Below are 20,094 nucleotides of genomic sequence, written 5' to 3'. Positions count from 1 at the left end.
GCTGTCAACATGTTTGTTTAACTTTGAATGATGTAAAGAAGTAAACTTCCTTAACACGTTTATTACATCTTTATTGTTAGTATGCAAGGCATCCTATTTTACTGAAAAAAGTAACATTAACTGTGAATCAATTGTAAACATTGTGGGATTTTGTGACTTCGAACAAGTTCAAGGTCACACAAGAACGAACTTTACGCTCGTAAAACTTTCAAACTTGTTTTTCATTTAACTTGTACAAAATTTTCAACATAACGAGCGGTCCTTCGTCATTTTCGTGAACAACAATTGACGGCTTGTTGTCCTATTAAATGAGTCATATTGTCTCGTTTAGCATTAAATGCATTACAATAAAATTCGTATGTAATTAAATTCGCATTTAAATCATATAAACATAAGGATGTCCCATGATATTTGATCATAATAAGAATCCATATTATAAACGTGTAGCTGTTGTCGATAAATAAAAACATAAACAATAAAAAGACCAAAGGTTAAAATAGTTTCTATTATCCATTTTCTTCATAAAGAGTTCATGTTAACGAAGTGTAGCTCGCGTGAAGATGAGACTTCATAACACTGAGTCAATGATTGAAATACTTTTTGCATATGGTATTCATGGTAATTGAACATACCTTATAATAGTATTATACATATATATGAATCAGCGTTCGAGCACAAAGCTATTAAAAGTATATACAAAATTAAGGATTTTCGAACGCATAATGCCCGAAAATGCAAAACCAGCTAAAAAAACACAACTTACAACAATTTTAAATATTAAATTGTAAAGTTGGAGCGAATATATCACATGCATACAGGGGGCTTGGTCATTGTTTTTCGCGTTTTTGGAAAATATCATTCAAATTTGTAAAATATATCAAATATGTGATACTTGAAAACGTCTTCAATCATAATAAGGGCAATAAAACAAGCTGAATAAAAGTTAAATATAAAAGACTGTCTTCTCGGTACTCGAACCCGGGAAATTTGGAAGCAATACAAGCCAAATAATTTCACATCCGGATTGTGTATCTCGTGCACAAAAAAGCAAAATAGAAAAAAATTGCATCCACAAGTATAAACCCTCTCATACTCTGGCGCAATTTTTGAATGTGTTGTTTAATTCATTCCATTTAATACTGGAACCAGAATTTGTAACGTGTAAGTTGTAGGCATTTTAAAGACATTTCCTAATCACAAAACATGTTGTCTTTCGCTCATTTCCGTTAGTTACCATTTTAAACAAGACCATGATCCGATAACCCACATTGGCTATTGATTGTCACAAGCATTATACGACAGTTTTCAACAAAATATCAAAGAAAAACGTATTTTAACTATTATATAGTTCATCAAGACTTCTCTTTGCCTCGTGGCACGGTCGGTTATTCCCTAGAAAAACAACGACTGAAGAATTCATTACAATAAAGGCGAAACCGTGCATCACAAAGGCCGTAAATTACAGGGTTAATAGCACAGTTGAGGAAATACGAGCGCAAGAAAAACTTGTACGTCGCTCGTCCGGCGTCGCCGAGTTGTTCAATAAATTCGCTTTTTACGACACGAGTCGCCATTAGAATCAGGTGTGGGAGATAGCTCAGAATGAAGGCAAGAGAGATAAGAAACATAATGAAGGCTGTTTTTCTCGCCCTGGCTTCCTTAAGGCATTGCGATTTCCTTGCCGAGTCTAACTTTTCGTCAGACGTGTGAGACGTTATCCGCCGAAGGACGTGAACAATCTGACTTCCGGCGTTTGATAACTGCCTTTTTAATGTCCCTGTGCCTTTATTTTCATTGACGCGTTCCGAAGTCCCCGTGCTTTCAATTGCTTTGACACGCTCGGATTGTTCATAGTTATAATTTGTATCTTTAGTAGTCACGTCTTTATCATCACTGACTTTGGTCTGCTTGTCTGTTTGTTTTGTCTTCCACCCATTCACTTCGGCGTGTTCTTCCTTTTCGTAGCTTGTGTAAGAAACCTCCCCATCCCTAGTCCACGATTCATTCGTGCTTTTCTCCGATTTGCGTTTTTTGCGTTCATTCTGCTTTTTAGTGTCATTGTTTTTGCGCGAAATGACGTCCTCGTGTTTGTGTCGCCCAGGATCGATTTCTCCAGGAATATTAACTCCATTTTCCACACAAATTGATGACGTCATAGGAATTGACATACTTCTCACCATCATTTGTCGCATCTTTTTAGATTGCTTCTTTATCTTGCATCCAATCAGACAATACAGAACGGACATCGTTACAATTCCGGTAACGAACAAAATGCTAAACATAGCTGTGGTAATTAAAGGAAATATAGAACCTTTCATGGCATCAGCCGTGGAGCATTCGGACCCAATCACCGCCTCGTCTATAGTATCCTGCTTCACCTCAAACGTTTTCTTTCCGTACACCCAGAACGCTGGAAGAGCCACCACCACGCCCATTGCCACCGATATAATACATAATATTGTCGCAAATCTGGGAGTTATTTGCCTCTGAAAAGGTCTGCACACCTTTCGAAATCGGTCTACGGCGACGAAGAACAAGATAAAAGAAGACGAGCACGTACCGAGCGTGTTGAAGAACCTCGAGCTTTTGCACATCCACGCGTGCTCAAACGTGAACTGGTCCATGAGCAAGATGATCTCGAACGGTATAGCGATACAACACGAGAACATGTCCACGGCGGAAACGCTAACGATGAAGATTTTCGCGTTGGAGAGCTTGTATCGGGTACGGTAAATATGGATAACCAACGCGTTACCGAGGATTCCGAGCACGGCGATAATGCTGAGAAAAATTGCCGTTGGTATCAGCCGCTGACTCTCCGCGGCGTTCATGTCGTTGAGAAGACCAAATGACGACATCAGTCGAATTGTGTCGTTGTCACTCTTTTCCATGATGCCGCTAATACAATTTTCTGAAATAAATACAAAACACGTGTAACAACAAATAAAATGTACACGTAATTGTTTGCATGGTGTTTTAATCTTACCAAAAAACCAAAAAACACTATACTGTACATGTTGAGAAAACAAGAAACAACACGAAACAGAACATTGATTTTGCTTTAAACTATTGAAAAAAATGTCACCATGCACACTTTGACCGATATATGTTCACAAAATGCGAGTCCGAATACATGTTCTCGTATAGTATACATATAGCGAGCGTTAACCAGACAACGTCCAACGTCTGCGCTCTCCACGTGGATGGAACGTGTTGTGTCCGTTACGGTGATGGATAAAAGCTGTACTTAAGTTGTGAGCTGGGAACGTTCGTTCAAATAATGTTCTATAAATGGTTCAATAAGACGATTGTTTTGCTTTAACCTCGATAATTATGATATTATTTGCGCGTGAATGGCGTGTAGAAAGGCCAAGACGATGCATTAATATAATTATGATCCTAGCTCTGCGAAAAGGGCGTTTACTGCATGTGCGTAAAGTGTCGTCCCAGATTAGCTTGTGCAGTCCGCCTAAACTGGATTTTTGCTTAGAAGAGACTTACTTGACACAAAAAATATTATTGAAGCGGAAAGTGTCGTCCTTGATTAGCCTGTGCGAACTGCACAGGCTAATCTGGGACGACACTTTACGCACATGCATTAAACCCCCTTTTCACGGATCACAGCTCATAAGTTTTGGTTTTAAAATAAAGCAAAACTTGAACTGTTTCAGCCAGAAAGAAATCTTATTATAGCACTTGACCCTTTATTTGGGGTTGAGTGGTCGATTCTCAAACCATCGGACACAGAGTAAAACCAATAGACGCAGAACCAAAAAGCCCTAAACACAACCCTGTACCATCGACAACGACTTAAACGCGCACAAATACAAACGTTTGTTTCCGATGCATGCTCTAAACAATTAGATTACCGGTATTAATGAATATATGTTTAAGGTAGTAATTGGTAAAGCTAAAAATGCAAAGTTCGATGATAAAATCGACATTGAAGTAATGTAATCGATATCCAATTGCAAAGAAATGTTATTCAAATAAAATACTTAAAAAAATAAACCAACATTAAACAACATTAAGTATACTTACAACTAATAAAAAGACATTGAATAAATAGAATAAAAATAGAGCGTCAGAAGGTTTTAGGCATTAAATGGTGTAGTGTCTATAGTAACACCCAAACACTGTTACTGCTATAAGAACTAAATGTAAAGTAAATTGACAGATAATGTATATGTACTCATTCATCTTAAAACATGTTTTGACCTAAAAAGTACTCTTAATATTACATACTTTGTAAGGTTATGTGTTTAGTGTTTCCTAAACAAAGGCGGTTGAACATTTTTTCGGAACGTTGAATGGATTTGTGGGAATATGATGGCTGGCATTCTGGAATTGATGAAATGACAAAGTAACGGACATAGATATTTATGTTATTATCGATGCAAAAGATGCGACAGGCAATTAAGTTAAGACCATCGTTTTAAATAATAGTTGAACGTTTAAGACATTGAGATGTATAAAATCTCTCATATATTTTCGAGATATTAACTTACAGATTTAAATTATAGACTACTCAAAGAAAAGTAAAGCTAGAAAGCCTCCGATCTGTTCAGGAGGATAATTCGAGAATGTCCATAAATACTTAAACACATTTTTAAAAAATCAAATAAAACCATAATGAAATAGGTCAACTAATAACGATTGTGTTATTAGTAATCGTATATTATTTGTAAATGGTTCGCGTGTACACATGATAGCCAGTGATGTCCCTTCAGTATATGGAAGTGTAAGCACCCAGGGGTGTCTCTAGGTCGAGCGGGCCCTTGTGTCGGGATGTACTCATTAAACATGAACAACTTTTAACGTCTCAATGATTTTATTGCGTGCATGTTATTTCTTAATAATAAATAAATGTCGTAAAACTTATTTATGTTGCAAAGTAGTCGCGTTCAAAGTTGTCAATGGGGCCAGTTGCATTAGTTGACTATACTTTAAATACGTGTTGAAATTCAAATAAACATTAAAGAATATTATTGCTACTAAACTAATGAATTACCATTGACACTTCTGTTTGAGTTCGACATTTTGAAAGACATTTTGGCACGTATTTATAATAATAGATGACACTTGTTGCTGGCAAGCTAACTGACCCCGATTGACTGGTTTGAGCACCTTATGTAGGCATCAAGATGCTGGAACATCAAGATGCTGGAACCGAATGCTGCATTGCTGGCAGCCAATCAGATTCCAGAATGCAAAGTCAGATGCTGGAAGTACCGAGGCGGTACTTTGGTTAAACTATTACAAGAAAAAATATTATTGTGAACAATACTGAATCACTAATTAACATATGCCGCAATATAAATCAGCGTTTCTCATAGATAACAAAAACATTAAAATAACTACACAAAACATTTCCCAGTTATAATGACTTTAAAAGGTTTGAGGTCTCTAAAGCTCTCCAGCATTACGCCACACAACTTGTAAAATAGTGCAGCATAGGTGTGACTTTAACGGACTTAAAACTGATTTGATTGACATGTTATTCTAAATTATTATAAGAATTCCTATATGGAGGCACATATTGCAAGTATTATAATTTCAGCTATGACATATACAAATATCAATGTAAACAATATATTCCTACGTCAGAGATAAAGAATGCAAATGGCGATCAGATTCAAAATCTTAAGCGCCAGCCTAAGATGCACAGACAATAAAATTCTCATAAAAAACAATGGTTGGCTTCATTAAATGTAAGCTGGATCCAAAAGAAATGGATAACTAGATGAAAGCTATGCTTAATATACTGTAAGTACTATTCAATTATGACAAAAGCTCTTGTAATATAATTCGGACTGTACTAATTTCGGACAGGTTCACCTAGGCTATTACAGAAGTAAGTAGACTACGTTCGGTCATTGAAAGAAAGAGATATATCATACAACTTCTATAACCTCCCGTTCGCCCATATGCAAATTCCACGGCAAGCATAGTTTCACCAATAGGATTTGGACAATAGTACAAACGCACCCCAAAACGATCATCTCTCGACGTAGTGCCGAATGAAATCCACCAAAATGTTACACACACACATATGATAAAGGAAATAGCCACAAAAGGCATTGTGCGATCGCTTAATGTTTTTTTAATCAGAAGAGAAAAGAAACTCTTTAAAAATATGCATTACTTCGAATGGATGCTTAGTGATTTAGTGGAATGTATCCGGAACTTCATTCGATTCGAACTAAGCGCTCTCATAAATTAGAAAAAAAGTGTTTCATACGAAAGAAATATTTTGCAGCGAATACACTTCATTTTCCTTTAATATTTGAGATGACGCTTTGATATGCAAGCATACTCATACATTATACGCTAAAGTCCGTATTAAATCATTCAGAAACATCCTGTCTAAATAGAACGTTCATTATGTGTTCATGTTTACCATGAACTAGATTAGTATTTATATTTAACGTTTGTATGACCAGCACAAATTATTATTAAGTGATGTTAATGAATGCAAATGGCAAATATCATTTACCGATATAGATATGTCGTTATGTGTACCAGACCAGTACCCGACCGCTTGGTCGGGCTTGATCGAGTTGATCTGATCGGCAGTGGGAACCCAGCTTAAAAGATATGTCGTTGTGTGTACATATACCTGTCAAACAAGTGATGTCAAAGTCACTTCACCAAGAGTAGTTAAGTATCCTGTTTTGTTCACAAGGAGAACAGATTTGCTGTATTTATAAAGAAAATAATCAATACTGTCGGAAAAAATTAACAGTCATCGAATTAAGGTGCATGTAGACAGTTTTTTTTTTAAATATAGACGTATTTAAATACTGTATACACGTTATTTATTAAAACAAGAAACTATGTAGTCTGTCCAGACCGATCAGGGACGACACTTTCCCGTTATGGAATTTTTCACTAATAGGAGTTCCAGTTTAGGCGGAGAATGTCGTTCCTGATTAGACTGTGTGGACCGCACAGACTTATCTGGGATGACACTAAACGCGCACGCATTAAGCCCAGATTTCCAAGAACGAGGCTCAGTGGAATCATCATTATCAACCCAGACGAAAACGTCGTCGGTTGTGGCGCCTTGTCTCAGTCACACTACTTTGTTTGAACTAAGCATTTAGAGTCATTCCAACAAGTAATTTGTAAAACATATACCGAAATTACTCGGTCAACCGCTCTTTCACGAAATATTGTTATTTGCGTTACTCATATTTTCGGACACCAGATTTTCACTTATTTTTACTACCCTTCGGAAAGGACCATGGCCTTTTATTAGAATTGCAACTATGTGCATTAATCCGTTGACACACCATACGCGTGTTTTACAACCTGATTACGGTAATAAAACCTTGCAGGTGAATGCACGAAGTGGACCGTTACCTTTGCGTTATTTTGGCAAATGCCGTATTTTTGCATTATACTAGTATATCGCACCAAAATCTTAGTCAAAGACGCATCCTCTCTTTTTTTTACATTTTTCGAATTTTGTCCACGTACTTGACGCATATTGTCACATGTTGTCCATATTGATATTGTCATTTAATGTAAGCGAAACGAAAATTAATTTAATGTTAAAGAAAATTAGCTCTACCACAACTTTTAAAGATTGAAATGTTTTCCGCTTTTTAGGGCATTGTTTTAAAATTGATTCAATGCGCCTCCTACACTTTCGATCGCTGATGAAAAATAACAATATCACATCCACACAACTTATAATGATAATCAAATTATATTTTAATTTATTAATTTTTAAATTTAATTTATTAAAGTCAGTCAGAATACGGCTAATTTATAGGTTAAGTGGAAGTGTGTTTCGGATTACAAATTATTATTCTTATTTGGGATTTCAACAAATCATTTATAATTGTATTATATTTGTAATTGATTCTATATTATTATTTAAAACACGTTAATAATATTATGCATGAAAAGCACAATTTCCAGGAGGATTACACCCGTTAGCTATGATCAGTCACTTACGGAACTGGCCATGATTGGATCACGGACATGTACACTGAAGGGATTAGTGTGGTAGGTATAACAAAGCCATAAAACTACAATAAACCAATGAAATAATCGATGCATAGTGGCACGGATTTATGCACACATATCTCATTCGCAACTGTTACCATCTATGGTGCTTTGGTGCCGTAAAACACGAATTGTATTATTAATAACGGGTTGTGTGAAGAGTTTAATAGAGATTAGAGAATTTACAAATATAGTTTTACCGAAAGCTACACAGTTAAATAGGTCTCCCTCACCTGATTTCCGTGCAAAGCTCAATTTTTAAATAAAATAGCAATCAAATTACCGGTAATGATTATCACTCGCGCTTTTTTGCAATTCTGAATTTAAAAAAATGATAGATCTTTTTTCTTTTACTTGTCCATAAATCAGACGCTTCGGCTAGTAAGATGAATGTAACGTTTGTGTGTTAAAACGTTGCGTCTTATACCCCGAAAAAAACGGTAGGTTTTTTAATACATTCGCGGTTTTGGCGTGTACTAGTATCATGCTAGGAACAACTTTATAATGTCAATAAGTACCAAACAGGTCAATTTATTTCATATAAACATGGGTATTTTGTCCATTATTGTAAGTTCACATTTCGGCCATCTACATCTATATGCCCCTGCTTAGGTGTGGCATATTGGCACTCATTTTACAGCGCCATATTTAAATGTGTTAAAGATAGCCAAATTACTATTTCCGCAGTTTGTTTGGGTGCAAATTTAATATTCTCACTAAAGTTTATCGAATGCTAATCCTCACAACCATCGTGTAGTCAAGGACAACTTTGGAATATGCTTTCTGTTAAAGAAAGTCAAACATATGAAATTATTTAAAAGTATTTGCAAACACATCTTTAACCTTTACCACTTCGATACGTATTTTGACGGACTTGAAGTCCCTTAGAAAGTTAAATTTAACTAAGGACCCTTCTTACTGCATTAAAGTTTTCAAGGCTTCATTTCCAACCCTTAGATACTCATGAGCAGCAAACAGCGTAGAACCTGAACAGACTGCGAGTTACTGTTTTATGCTGTATTCACATAGCCATTTTCACTTTGTTTCTGAGTGTTTAAGCCCATGCTATAATACGTAGGTAACTTTATGCACGGTATAATAGGGCAATCCCATGCATTCAAAGCATTGTCAGTGTGTCTTTCGGACAATGTTTGTTTTGGGAATATTATATCTCTGATATCAAGTGCTGACTGCACTGGCTAATATGACACAACTTTTTTCGCACATGCAGTAAGCCCGGTTTTCTCAGAGCGACGCTCAATCTATCAAGTAGTAAATATCTTCCATAATCTAATCGATACCCTTCAAATACTTTGATAATTGGACTAATATACAATTGGCGTTCTTTGTTCGTCTGTCGGCTAATTATCTCATCAAAACTAAGACTTTGAAAGGGACACTTCAGTTAGAAGCATCTTGACAATTAAAAATGCAACAAATAAGGCCGATATTTTTGTTTGTTGTATGGGAACTTTTCCAAAGAAAGAGTCTGCCGAATGAAACAAAAAAGAAGATAAAAATACAAATTTCGACCAGTTGACCAAAATAATTGAGTAACAAAATTCGAAAATGGTTTTTCTGTTTTACTTTTTAAAATGGTGATCATTTTAATATTCATGGACAAAAATGTTTACACTGCAGAAACATGTATCCCAGAATAATATATTCTAAATCTCGAAATACCGAAATCACTTCATTTTCTCCCATCAATTTATGATTTGTTAATATATGTTTAAGGAAAAGTTATAAATTATATTTAGCATTTGTTTGCTTAATATTGTGTTTAAGGAAAAGTGAGCTCATAAAATATTATATGGACAATGCGGTTCAAATTGGGATATATCTGAGACTTATCAATCATCAAGTTTAGATCAGCATACAGAATGAAAGCATGGTTTCCCCTAAGCAATTAAGGATCGATTGTTCATTGTCGGCTCGGTTACTACTTACACGTACCCCGGGTACACTTAAGTATACTTACATGTACCCCGGGTACGTTAGATATACTAAAACGTACTCGGGAATTTTACCGCTACATCGGTCGTTGTCGGCTATTTTTTTAAATTAATTATGTTCATACGTATGCCAATTTTCTGTTTAATGGCCCATATATTACCGAAACTCATACTCAAAAAGCATGTTGATGCAGTTTTTTTAATAGAAGTTTGTTTCATAATTACGGTAATCGGTAGCGCGTTTTACGACCTCGGATTTTGGGTGGGAATAAAACTCGGGTACAGTCAGATATCGGTCAGGTACGTTTTAGTATATGTATCGTACCCAGGGTACATGCAAGTATACAAACATGTACCCGGTGTACATGTAAGTAGTACCCGTACCGACAATGACCAATCGAGCGCAATTAAGTGTGGAGAAAATGGGTACATTGTATTTTGAACTAAATGTGCTTCCCATTTTAATTACTCGTAATTTAAGCAACTGTCTGCTAGAGATTGTGTTGCGACGAACAAAATCAGTAGAATATACGCATATATACGTGTGATTCAGATTATAAACAAATCAACTGACATTTGAATAAATCCACGTTCGTTACTTTCGAATTTTGCAAAAAATCTTGGATTCGGTCTTTCTTGATCTTTTCAAGTTTAAATTGATTATTGTGGTGGTGGTTGTGGTGGTTGCGGTGGTGGTGGATGTACAGAGCCATCGCCAAGTTGCAACTCTAAGGCAATGAATAAATTTGCCTATCTTTTGTCACGACCTTGAACATTACATAATCATATTGAGCCAACTCCTTTGAAACAGTTTGACCCTAAATCTCATCAATTGCAAGCATATACTTGAAGTAGCTAGATAATTAAGCAACACCAGAAGTGTCTGTTATACTTTAGTCTGTAGCCCTCAGTGCGACAAGTGGTATCAGATATCTGAACAATGGGTGGCGATGATTGCCGGCTCTCTAGTATTTGGCGACCTCTCAGCATTGTTTTGATGATGAATCAATTTAAAAGAAGAACTAACGTTAAAGACACTTTTCAACACTTAACTATTGCGTTCAAAACTTGGTATCGTACTTAATACTATGGACTATTTCTTAATTTGTTTCGATCAATGTGCATGTTCACAAATGGCAAATTAAACACTCATACTATTAATCTGACTTGTTACGTAAACAGGCGTGAAAGCAGTGGGCGATTGCTTGAAAATTATTTGTTGTTTAAAAGGGACCTTTTTAAAGGGACCTTTTCACAGAAACGTGTTAAGGTCCCTTTAATATTGATGTTAAACTGACCGGAAACGACCTTTGTAAAACACCGGCAAACATTTCAATCAGAAGTAAATAGAAACTATTTGTTTCCAGCTAATGATTTCTGAATACATCCGTATGTATACATGCTGATAATTTTCAAAAAATGCGCCCTATACGGAATATAATTAATTGCAAGTGAAACTGATTTGAAACGTCCAACATATATTCCAAAAATGCAATTTTCTATACAGAAATGTGCGGACAAATTAAAACATGTTATAAAAAATAACTTTTATTTAATGAGTTAATACATTAATATTTGCTAAATATAGGTGGCGTTTTTAACATTTTGATTTGAATATTATCATTAAAATATTGTATGCTATCGCTATTTTCAATACCAGAACTTAATAAACAAAACGTATTTAGAGATATTCTTCAGCTGTTGGTTTCAGGAAAACAACGCATACTTTTGCGTACGAGCGTACGTTTAGGCAAAAACAAAACAAAACCAACGAGATAATTATAAGCTGAAACCAACAAATCAAAGACTCATCAAAAGTTACTCAGAATACAGAAAATGAAAGTAATCTATATAAAATAACTAACAGGAAACAGATACCATCAAAAGACACTTGATTATAATGCTTCGGGCGTAGGTCATATTAATGTTATTGTTGTTGTTGATTACGGCGGAGATGATGATTTTGCTTGTGTTTGTGTTGTTATAATTATTATTGTTAGTTTAGTTATACATGATAATAACGATAGTGCTTATAATGATAATGATGATGCTGCCGATGATGACAACGACGACGATGACGATGATGATGATAATGAAAATGCTGCTGCTGCTACTGCTGCAGATGATAATGATGATGATAATGATAATGATAATGATAATGATGATGATGACGATGACGATGATGATGATGATGATGATGATGATGATGATAATAAATGTCGCAATTGTAATATTTTCGAATGTTCGTTGTTTGTCGACAACTATTATTTGTTCAGATGCTTAATAACTCTAGTTTACAAATGAGCCATGCTCTGTGAAAAGTGGGTTAATGCATGGCCGTAAAGTGTCGTCCCAGGGTAGCCTGAGCAGTCAGTAGAGGCCAATCAGGGACGACACTTTTCGCCTGAGCACTCAGTAGAGGCCAATCAGGGACGACACTTTCCGCCTGAGCAGTCAGTAGAGGCCAATCAGGGGCGACACTTTCCGCCTGAGCAGTCAGTACAGGTCAATCAGGGACGTCACTTTCCGCCTGAGCAGTCAGTACAGGCAAATCAGGGGCGACACTTACCGCCTGAGCAGTCAGTAGAGGCCAATCAGGGACGACACTTTCCGCCTGAGCAGTCAGTAGAGGCCAATCAGGGACGACACTTTCCACCTGAGCAGTCAGAACAGGCCAATCAGGGGCGACACTTTCCGCCTGAGCAGTCAGTACAGGCAAATCAGGGACGACACTTTCCGCATGAGCAGTCAGTACAGGCCAATCAGGGACGACACTTTCCGCCTGAGCAGTCAGTACAGGCCAATCAGGGGCGACACTTTCCGCCTGAGCAGTCAGTACAGGCCAATCAGGGGCGACACTTTCCGCCTAAGCAGTCAGTACAGGCCAATCAGGAGCGACACTTTCCGCCTAAACAGGATTTTAGCTAAGAAGAAACTTTCTTTAAACAGATCATATAATAAAAGCGGAAAATGTCGTCACCGAGTCCCTGATAAGCACAGGCTTATCTGGGACGACAATTAACGAGCATGCATTAAGCCCCCTTTTCAAGGACGAAGCACATATATATTTACATGTTTTAAACATGGACCACGGGATATAATCTTATCCTGTCCTTTAATGACCTTCTGGCATGCGTATTGAAATAAAACCTAATACGAACGCAATATTTCTATTAATCGAATGTTAAGACGTACAACGATACTAACAACTAGCTCGCGGGTACAATTATCCGCAATATTGCGTTTGCATGAATGGTTGTATTTGGTTCGATTCACAAGTGGGCTTCATTTAGTAACCAACAAGCAAATTAAACACGATATTGTAAAACATTGATATAGAATTTTATTACACTCAATAAACTTAAAATAAAATATTCATTCAATTTTAGTATTATTTACATTTGACGAGAAACTGAAATTACTACTACAACTATTACTACTACGGCTATTACTACTACTACTACTACTACTACTACTACTACTACTACTACTACTACTACTACTACTACGACTACTACTACTACTACTACTACTACTACTACTACTACTACTACTACTACTACTACTACTACTACTACTACTACTACTACTACTACTACTACTACTACTACTACTACTACTACTACTACTCTACTACTACTACTACTACTACTACTACTACTACTACTACTACTACTACTACTACTACTACTACTACTACTACTACTACTACTACTACTACTTCTACTACTACTACTACTACTACTACTACTACTACTACTACTACTACTACTACTACTACTACTACTACTACTACTACTACTACTACTACTACTACTACTAACTACCTCATTCTAGTATTACTACTACTACTACAACTACTACGACTACGATTACGACAACGACAATGACTACGACTACGACTACTACTACTACTTCTACTACTACTACTACTACTACTACTACTACTACTACTACTACTACTACTACTACTACTACTACTACTACTACTACTACTACTATTACTACTACTACTACTACTTCTTCTACTGCTACTTCTACTACTACCACTACTACTACTTCTACTACTACTACTACTACTACTACTACTACTACTACTACTACTACTACTACTACTACTACTACTACTACTACTACTACTTCTACTGCTATTACTACTAATACTACTACTACTACTACTACTACTACTACTACTACTACGACTACTACTACTACTACTACTACTACTACTACTACTGCTACTACTACTACTACTACTACTACTACTACTACTACTTCTACTACTACTACTACTACTACTACTACTACTACTACCACTACCACTACCACTACCACTACCACTACGACTACGACTACGATTACGACTACGACTACGACTTCTACTACTACTACTACTACTACTACTACTACTACTACTACTACTACTACTACTACTACTACTACTACTACTACTACTACTACTACTACTACTACTACTACTACTACTACTACTACCACTACTACCACTACTACTACTACTACTACTACTACTTCTACTACTACAATATATTTTTAAGTATTGCCAATTCAGCGTTTAACATAACTAAAGGCATGAAACTGGAGTCCCTTCATAAAGTGCTCAGATTTTTTAGTAACACATAAATTGTGTTACAAAGCTGACATTAATAATTTCCTCTCATAATTTTTCATAAAGCACATTACGTCATTTGAGTGGAAAATTGTCCGGATATAGAGAATTGTACCAACTATTATATGAGCCTCGTTCCGGGAAAACAGGGCATATTGTGTACGCGTAAAGTGCCCGTCCGTCTAAACCAGATATTATTTAGAAGAGGCAGTGTCGTCCCCGATTGCGGACTGCACGGGTTTTTCTCAAACGCCATTTAACGGACATGCGTTAAAGGGATCTTTTCACGCTTTGGTAAATTGACAAAATTGAAAAAAGTTGTTTCAGATTCGCAAATTTTCGTTTAAGTTATGATATTTGTAAGGAAACAGTAATACTGAACATTAACCATGGTCTAAAAGAGCCATTATATGCCTCTTTTGACGATTTTAAAACCTAAAAATTATAAAGCGTTGCAACGCGAAACGATTGAATAATTTGGAGAGTTCTGTTTTTGTCGTTAAATTTTGTGAAACTACGAATATTGCTTATATAAGGTATAAAATACGTTCAGCATGTGTACTCGGCGGAATAGCTCAGTAGGCTTAAGCGTTTTTACTTCAGGACTGTGGCAGGACTCCAGGGGTCACTGGTTCGAAACCTGGTCCGGGCTATGTTCTTTTCCTTTTTTAATTTTATTCTTGATTTTTTACTGGAGCTTTTACGATCCAATGTTTACATTTATCGATATAAAGCATTTAATGAATAAGTTAAAAAATGCCAAAATCTGTGAAAAGGCCCCTTTAAGTCCTAGAACGTGATTCATTGGTCCACTTGACTTTGTTTCATTAATTATGTATACATAGATCTTTTTAGATCTTTTAATCTTGTTACATACATACATAAGAAAGCTTAGAAATGTATAACAAATACATTTACAGCTGCTAATCCCAATCGGTGAACAAACATCATTGTTGTCATTTCATAAAGGTCTAAAGTTGTTTATAACAATTCGATCCATCATGCTGGGCAAACCAAAACGGTTACATTTTTGCTTAGCAAAATTCTCAGAACGCTATATAAAATTATATATTTGCAACCATTGTCAGTATAAGTGCCAACGTTAAATATATACCAATGTATTATTTCTTGTGAAAATCACTCACGTATTATATTAAACAAAAATAAAAAGATTAGTATGGCTGTGTGTTTTGAACGTCACTATTTAATGATTTTTGTGAATCCTGTAATTTCGGTATGTTCTATTCGTCATTATTGGCACACGTTAATGTCAGATAAAAATGACTGCGTATTATGCGTGTTTGATAAAATTGGTGTGTATTAAATGTAACATTTCAATCTGCGATGAGAACTGACAATTTAATATGAAACTTAGCTGTAATCGTCGTAAACGCGTTCATGATATTTTACTTTCAAATTATTACATTTGTAAAAAAATCATAATCGCCCTCATCAAAATCCGTATCGTCCTCCAAGTCATCATCATAATCATCATTATGATCATCATTATCATCATCATCATCATCATCATCATCATCATCATCATCATCATCATCATCATCATCATCATCATCATCATCATCATCATCATCACCATCACCATCATCATCATCATCATCACCACCACCATCATCATCATCATCATCATCATCGGTAAGATAAAGAAATTAACATTCTGATTCAGATTCTATTATACCTTTAGCTGCATTAATTAATTGATCTCTTTAAAACAATATTATGCTCTTCAGCAGGAACAGTGAGTTTTATGTTTGAATAATTGAGCATTGTTCTGGAAAAACTGGGCTTAATGCATGTGCGTAAGGCGTTGTCTCAGACTAGCCTGTGCTGCCCGTGAAGGCTAATCAGCGACGATACTTTCCGCATACACTGGATTTTCGTTTAAAAGAAAGTTCTATAAACGAAAAATTGCATGAAAAGCGGAGAGTGTCGTCCCCGAATGCACAGGTTAATCTTGTATGACACTTTGCGCACATGAATTAAGCAACTTTTTCAAAGAAAGCGGTTAAAATGCATCATTTATGATCAAGTTATTATCATTTATGGTAGTAAATGCTTGACATTATCAAATGAACCTTACCTGTAATGACTGTATGCTCGTATAAGTCAGGACGATTTTAATCCTTATTTAGCACCCTTTCAGACATTTCAGTATAGTTCATCAATTCTATCAACAGTCGTAAATGTTTTGCAGTTCATCAGTATGTCCGGTTTGAGCAAATACATACAAAAAAATACGTCACTCTCAGTCACAGTAATTAATTCGCCATAATTGTCTCACACATTTGTGTTTACCGCCTCCGTTAACGTATGTATGAATTGCCGACTCATGCGTCTTTACGTCGAAATGGACGCCCGCTTGTTAGTCACATCGCTTAATGTTCATATTTCTTCAATGTGCTTTATTTGTGCGTTTTATGTATGCGTGGTGACATTTACAGCGAAACAGAGCGTTTCAATGACTTCTACGGAACACCGTTCTTGCCTGCTTTCCGGCTTTCTCAACTGTGTCTTTCGCAACATCATATCGGAAATTGAACTGGTCCGCAGAAAACAAGTGTTGTTCGGGTTTTTTTTCTTAAAAATATAATACTAAGTATAGTTTTGCTTATTATTACCGTGAAAGCTAACGCCTTTTCTTTTCGTTCATTTTTCTTCATTATTACGTTTATATAAGTTACTTAACTACTTTTACATCGTTTAACACCCGTACTATGTGCTCACTGATGCTCAAGTTATTGGGCTAGTTAACCCATTAATGCCTAGTGGACTCTCCCTTCCTTCTAAATTACATCAATTTATTTCCAAAATTAGGGATGTTTAGTATATTTATTTCTATATTAAGAATATTTCTTACAGAAATTAAGCATCATGCGGCGTCTCATCAGGGTCTACGCTGTTTGCCAATGCCTTTTTTCTAGACGCTAGGCATAAATGGGTTAATGAACATTCCAGTACCATAATACAAATGTAGAAACACTATTTAGACAGTATTTTTACGACCCCCTCATGTAGGCACATGCGTAAGTTAGCGCTACATATAGTTTGCGGTGAACTCAAAACTTTTGGTATCGTTAAAAGGAGCCTGTGGAAACACATTTATGATCCAGGTACGTCGGGGAAATGACTCCCGCTTATTCGTCACATTATCATCCTTGTTCATCATTCATTCAGTGTGTTTTGAGTATACCAGATGATAGAGTGCAGATTCGGTACAAAACTACGGAAAACTGTTCTTGACTGATCGGCGACTTCTTTAAAATTCTCACATGTATGGTCAAATTTAGCGCGCAATTCAAAATGCATTACAGTAAAACAGTTCATGCTGATTCCATATTAGTTAACTTTTAAATCATGTTTGATATTGGCACTGTTTCAAACATAATTTATTCACACCAACCATCATAGTCTTTTAAGATGCTATGTACCATAACTTATATCGAAAAAAAGTTTATCAGATATACTATTTGTGAGAATTTTAAACATATTATGTGATATGCAAAATATAATGTTTACGATGGAATAAAATATTGAATTCCAAAAAAAGCATTTTATGCTTAAGCTACGTAGAAAATGTATGGCCGCCTGTTTGTCTGACCTCTCCGTTTGTCATATTGTTTAACTAGTTGTTTGAATGATCGCGATGAAATATAGTGTGCATTTGTGCCATTCGAGGATAATTAAGGAATGTCCTCGATGTCAATTAGTTTATACAATGCCGAACGAATAACTGGGTTAATATTAATTATTTCGTAGAATGCCGAGTTCTTTTATGGATAAAGTCAAACTTATGTGAACAAACTGCTTGGATAAAGTCTAAACTAACAATATTACCCCTATTCTTCGAAGGGGGGGGGGGGGGGATAAATATTTAGATAGCTCAAACTACGCAAGAAATGGGTGGTATGCGACTGAAGGCTTGTTTCTAAGGGTGAGATAAAATCTTGTTCAATTATTTCTTATAGCACATGCTTTGTTGAAATTTGATCGACAGTAGCAACAAATATAGATACAAAAGGTCGCCGTGGTGTAATGGATATGGTGTCCGCCTAGCGACCGGGAGGTCACGGGTGCTCCCCACCGTGGGAGCGTTCTTTATATCTCACCCAAAGACACCAAGTACTGGTTCTAGGCCCAGGAAACGGACTTGAAAGCGTTTATATAAGCCAAAGGCTTTCGATGCAATCGAGCTAAAAATAGATAGGTTTAAACTAAATATAGACATGCTTCTGTTATTTTATTTCTTTGAAAATAATTATAAAATCAGAATTCTTTTACAGCTTATAACATCAAATGAAGGACACAATATATATCACTAAGTGCATTACAATATAAACCACTAAGTGAGGACACAATATATACCACTAAGTGCATTACAATATATACCACTAAGTGCAATACAATATATATATATATATATATATATATATATATATATATATATATATATATATATATATATATATATATATATATATATATATATATATATATATATATATACCACTAAGTGCATTACAATATGTACCACTAAGTGCATTACAATATATACCAGTAAGTGCATTACAATATATACCACTAAGTGCATTACAATATATACCACTAAGTGCATTACAATATATACCACTAAGTGCATTTTGTAAAAAAAATTTATTCCCACACACTTTTAAATTGGGACTAAATCGACTCATTATTTTAAATTAGTTTGTCTTAATCAATAAATGAAAACGCTATGCCGATGACCTTAGAGATAGTTGTTTTATGTCTAAGGCTGATTAATGTTTCATTGTATGCTGTGTAAGAATGTGTATTCTTTATACGTGATTATCAATTGAACTGTATTGTTGCGATTTGTACGCGTGTGTATAGCACATAAATATTGACAAGACCGGTCGTATTACGAACTTAGTAATTCAATATTAGCCTGAACAGTCCACAAGTATATATTACTAATATATAGTATATGTATAATACTGTTTCAAACTTAAATTACTATGTCCGTACGACCGAATATTTGGGAAATGGACTCACTTTGTATCAGTTGACATTGAGCACGAGGTAGCTTGGATGAAAAATAAAGACTTCTTAACTAAACTTTAACGCGTGACTTTCATCTAGGGCTTGCAAAAACGGTCTTTGACTTCTATACACAATTTCATGGACCTAAATATTGAGTCAAGTTAAAAAAAGTCTTTAAAATGGCAATGAGCAAACACACAATCGAGCCGCTAACATTTGAACTATCAATTGCGACCTTGACGTATAATCGCTCTCAGAGGCGTCAGTATTTGAGCTAAGTTCCCTGACATTCTGTCAAACTGTAAAGGAAAAATGGGGCGGATGTATTTAAACCAAAAAAAAAAAATGTTATTCTATCAAACGGTTATAAGTTATGGGGTGGTTTATATGAGCCAAGGTTAACAAAATTAGGTCAAACGGTATGGGAGATATGAAATATGAAAATCTTACAAACAGACT

At 35.6% G+C, this 20,094-nt stretch overlaps 1 protein-coding gene across 2 annotated transcripts; it reads right to left on the bottom strand.

The window, feature by feature from the left end:
* Positions 1-200: 200 nt before the first annotated feature.
* Positions 201-17,089, bottom strand: LOC127857793 (histamine H1 receptor-like). Of its 2 annotated transcripts, none has more exons than XM_052394463.1 (2): positions 16,697-17,089; positions 201-2,911 (listed from the first exon to the last, which is right to left on the bottom strand). In XM_052394463.1, exon 2 carries the CDS (start codon positions 2,889-2,891, stop codon positions 1,386-1,388), a length of 1,506 nt encoding a protein of 501 aa, XP_052250423.1. In that variant the 5' UTR covers positions 2,892-2,911; positions 16,697-17,089; the 3' UTR covers positions 201-1,385. The 2 variants fall into 2 exon arrangements, with proteins under 2 accessions (XP_052250423.1, XP_052250422.1); XM_052394462.1 differs by lacking the exon at positions 16,697-17,089 and adding an exon at positions 4,246-4,310.
* Between the last annotated feature and the right edge of the window lie 3,005 nt (positions 17,090-20,094).

The sequence above is a fragment of the Dreissena polymorpha genome, chromosome 14, assembly GCF_020536995.1.
Source record: "Dreissena polymorpha isolate Duluth1 chromosome 14, UMN_Dpol_1.0, whole genome shotgun sequence".
NCBI lineage: Eukaryota > Metazoa > Mollusca > Bivalvia > Myida > Dreissenidae > Dreissena > Dreissena polymorpha.
Note: the sequence above shows the minus strand (reverse complement) of the source record. Positions and strands in the feature narration are given on the sequence as shown.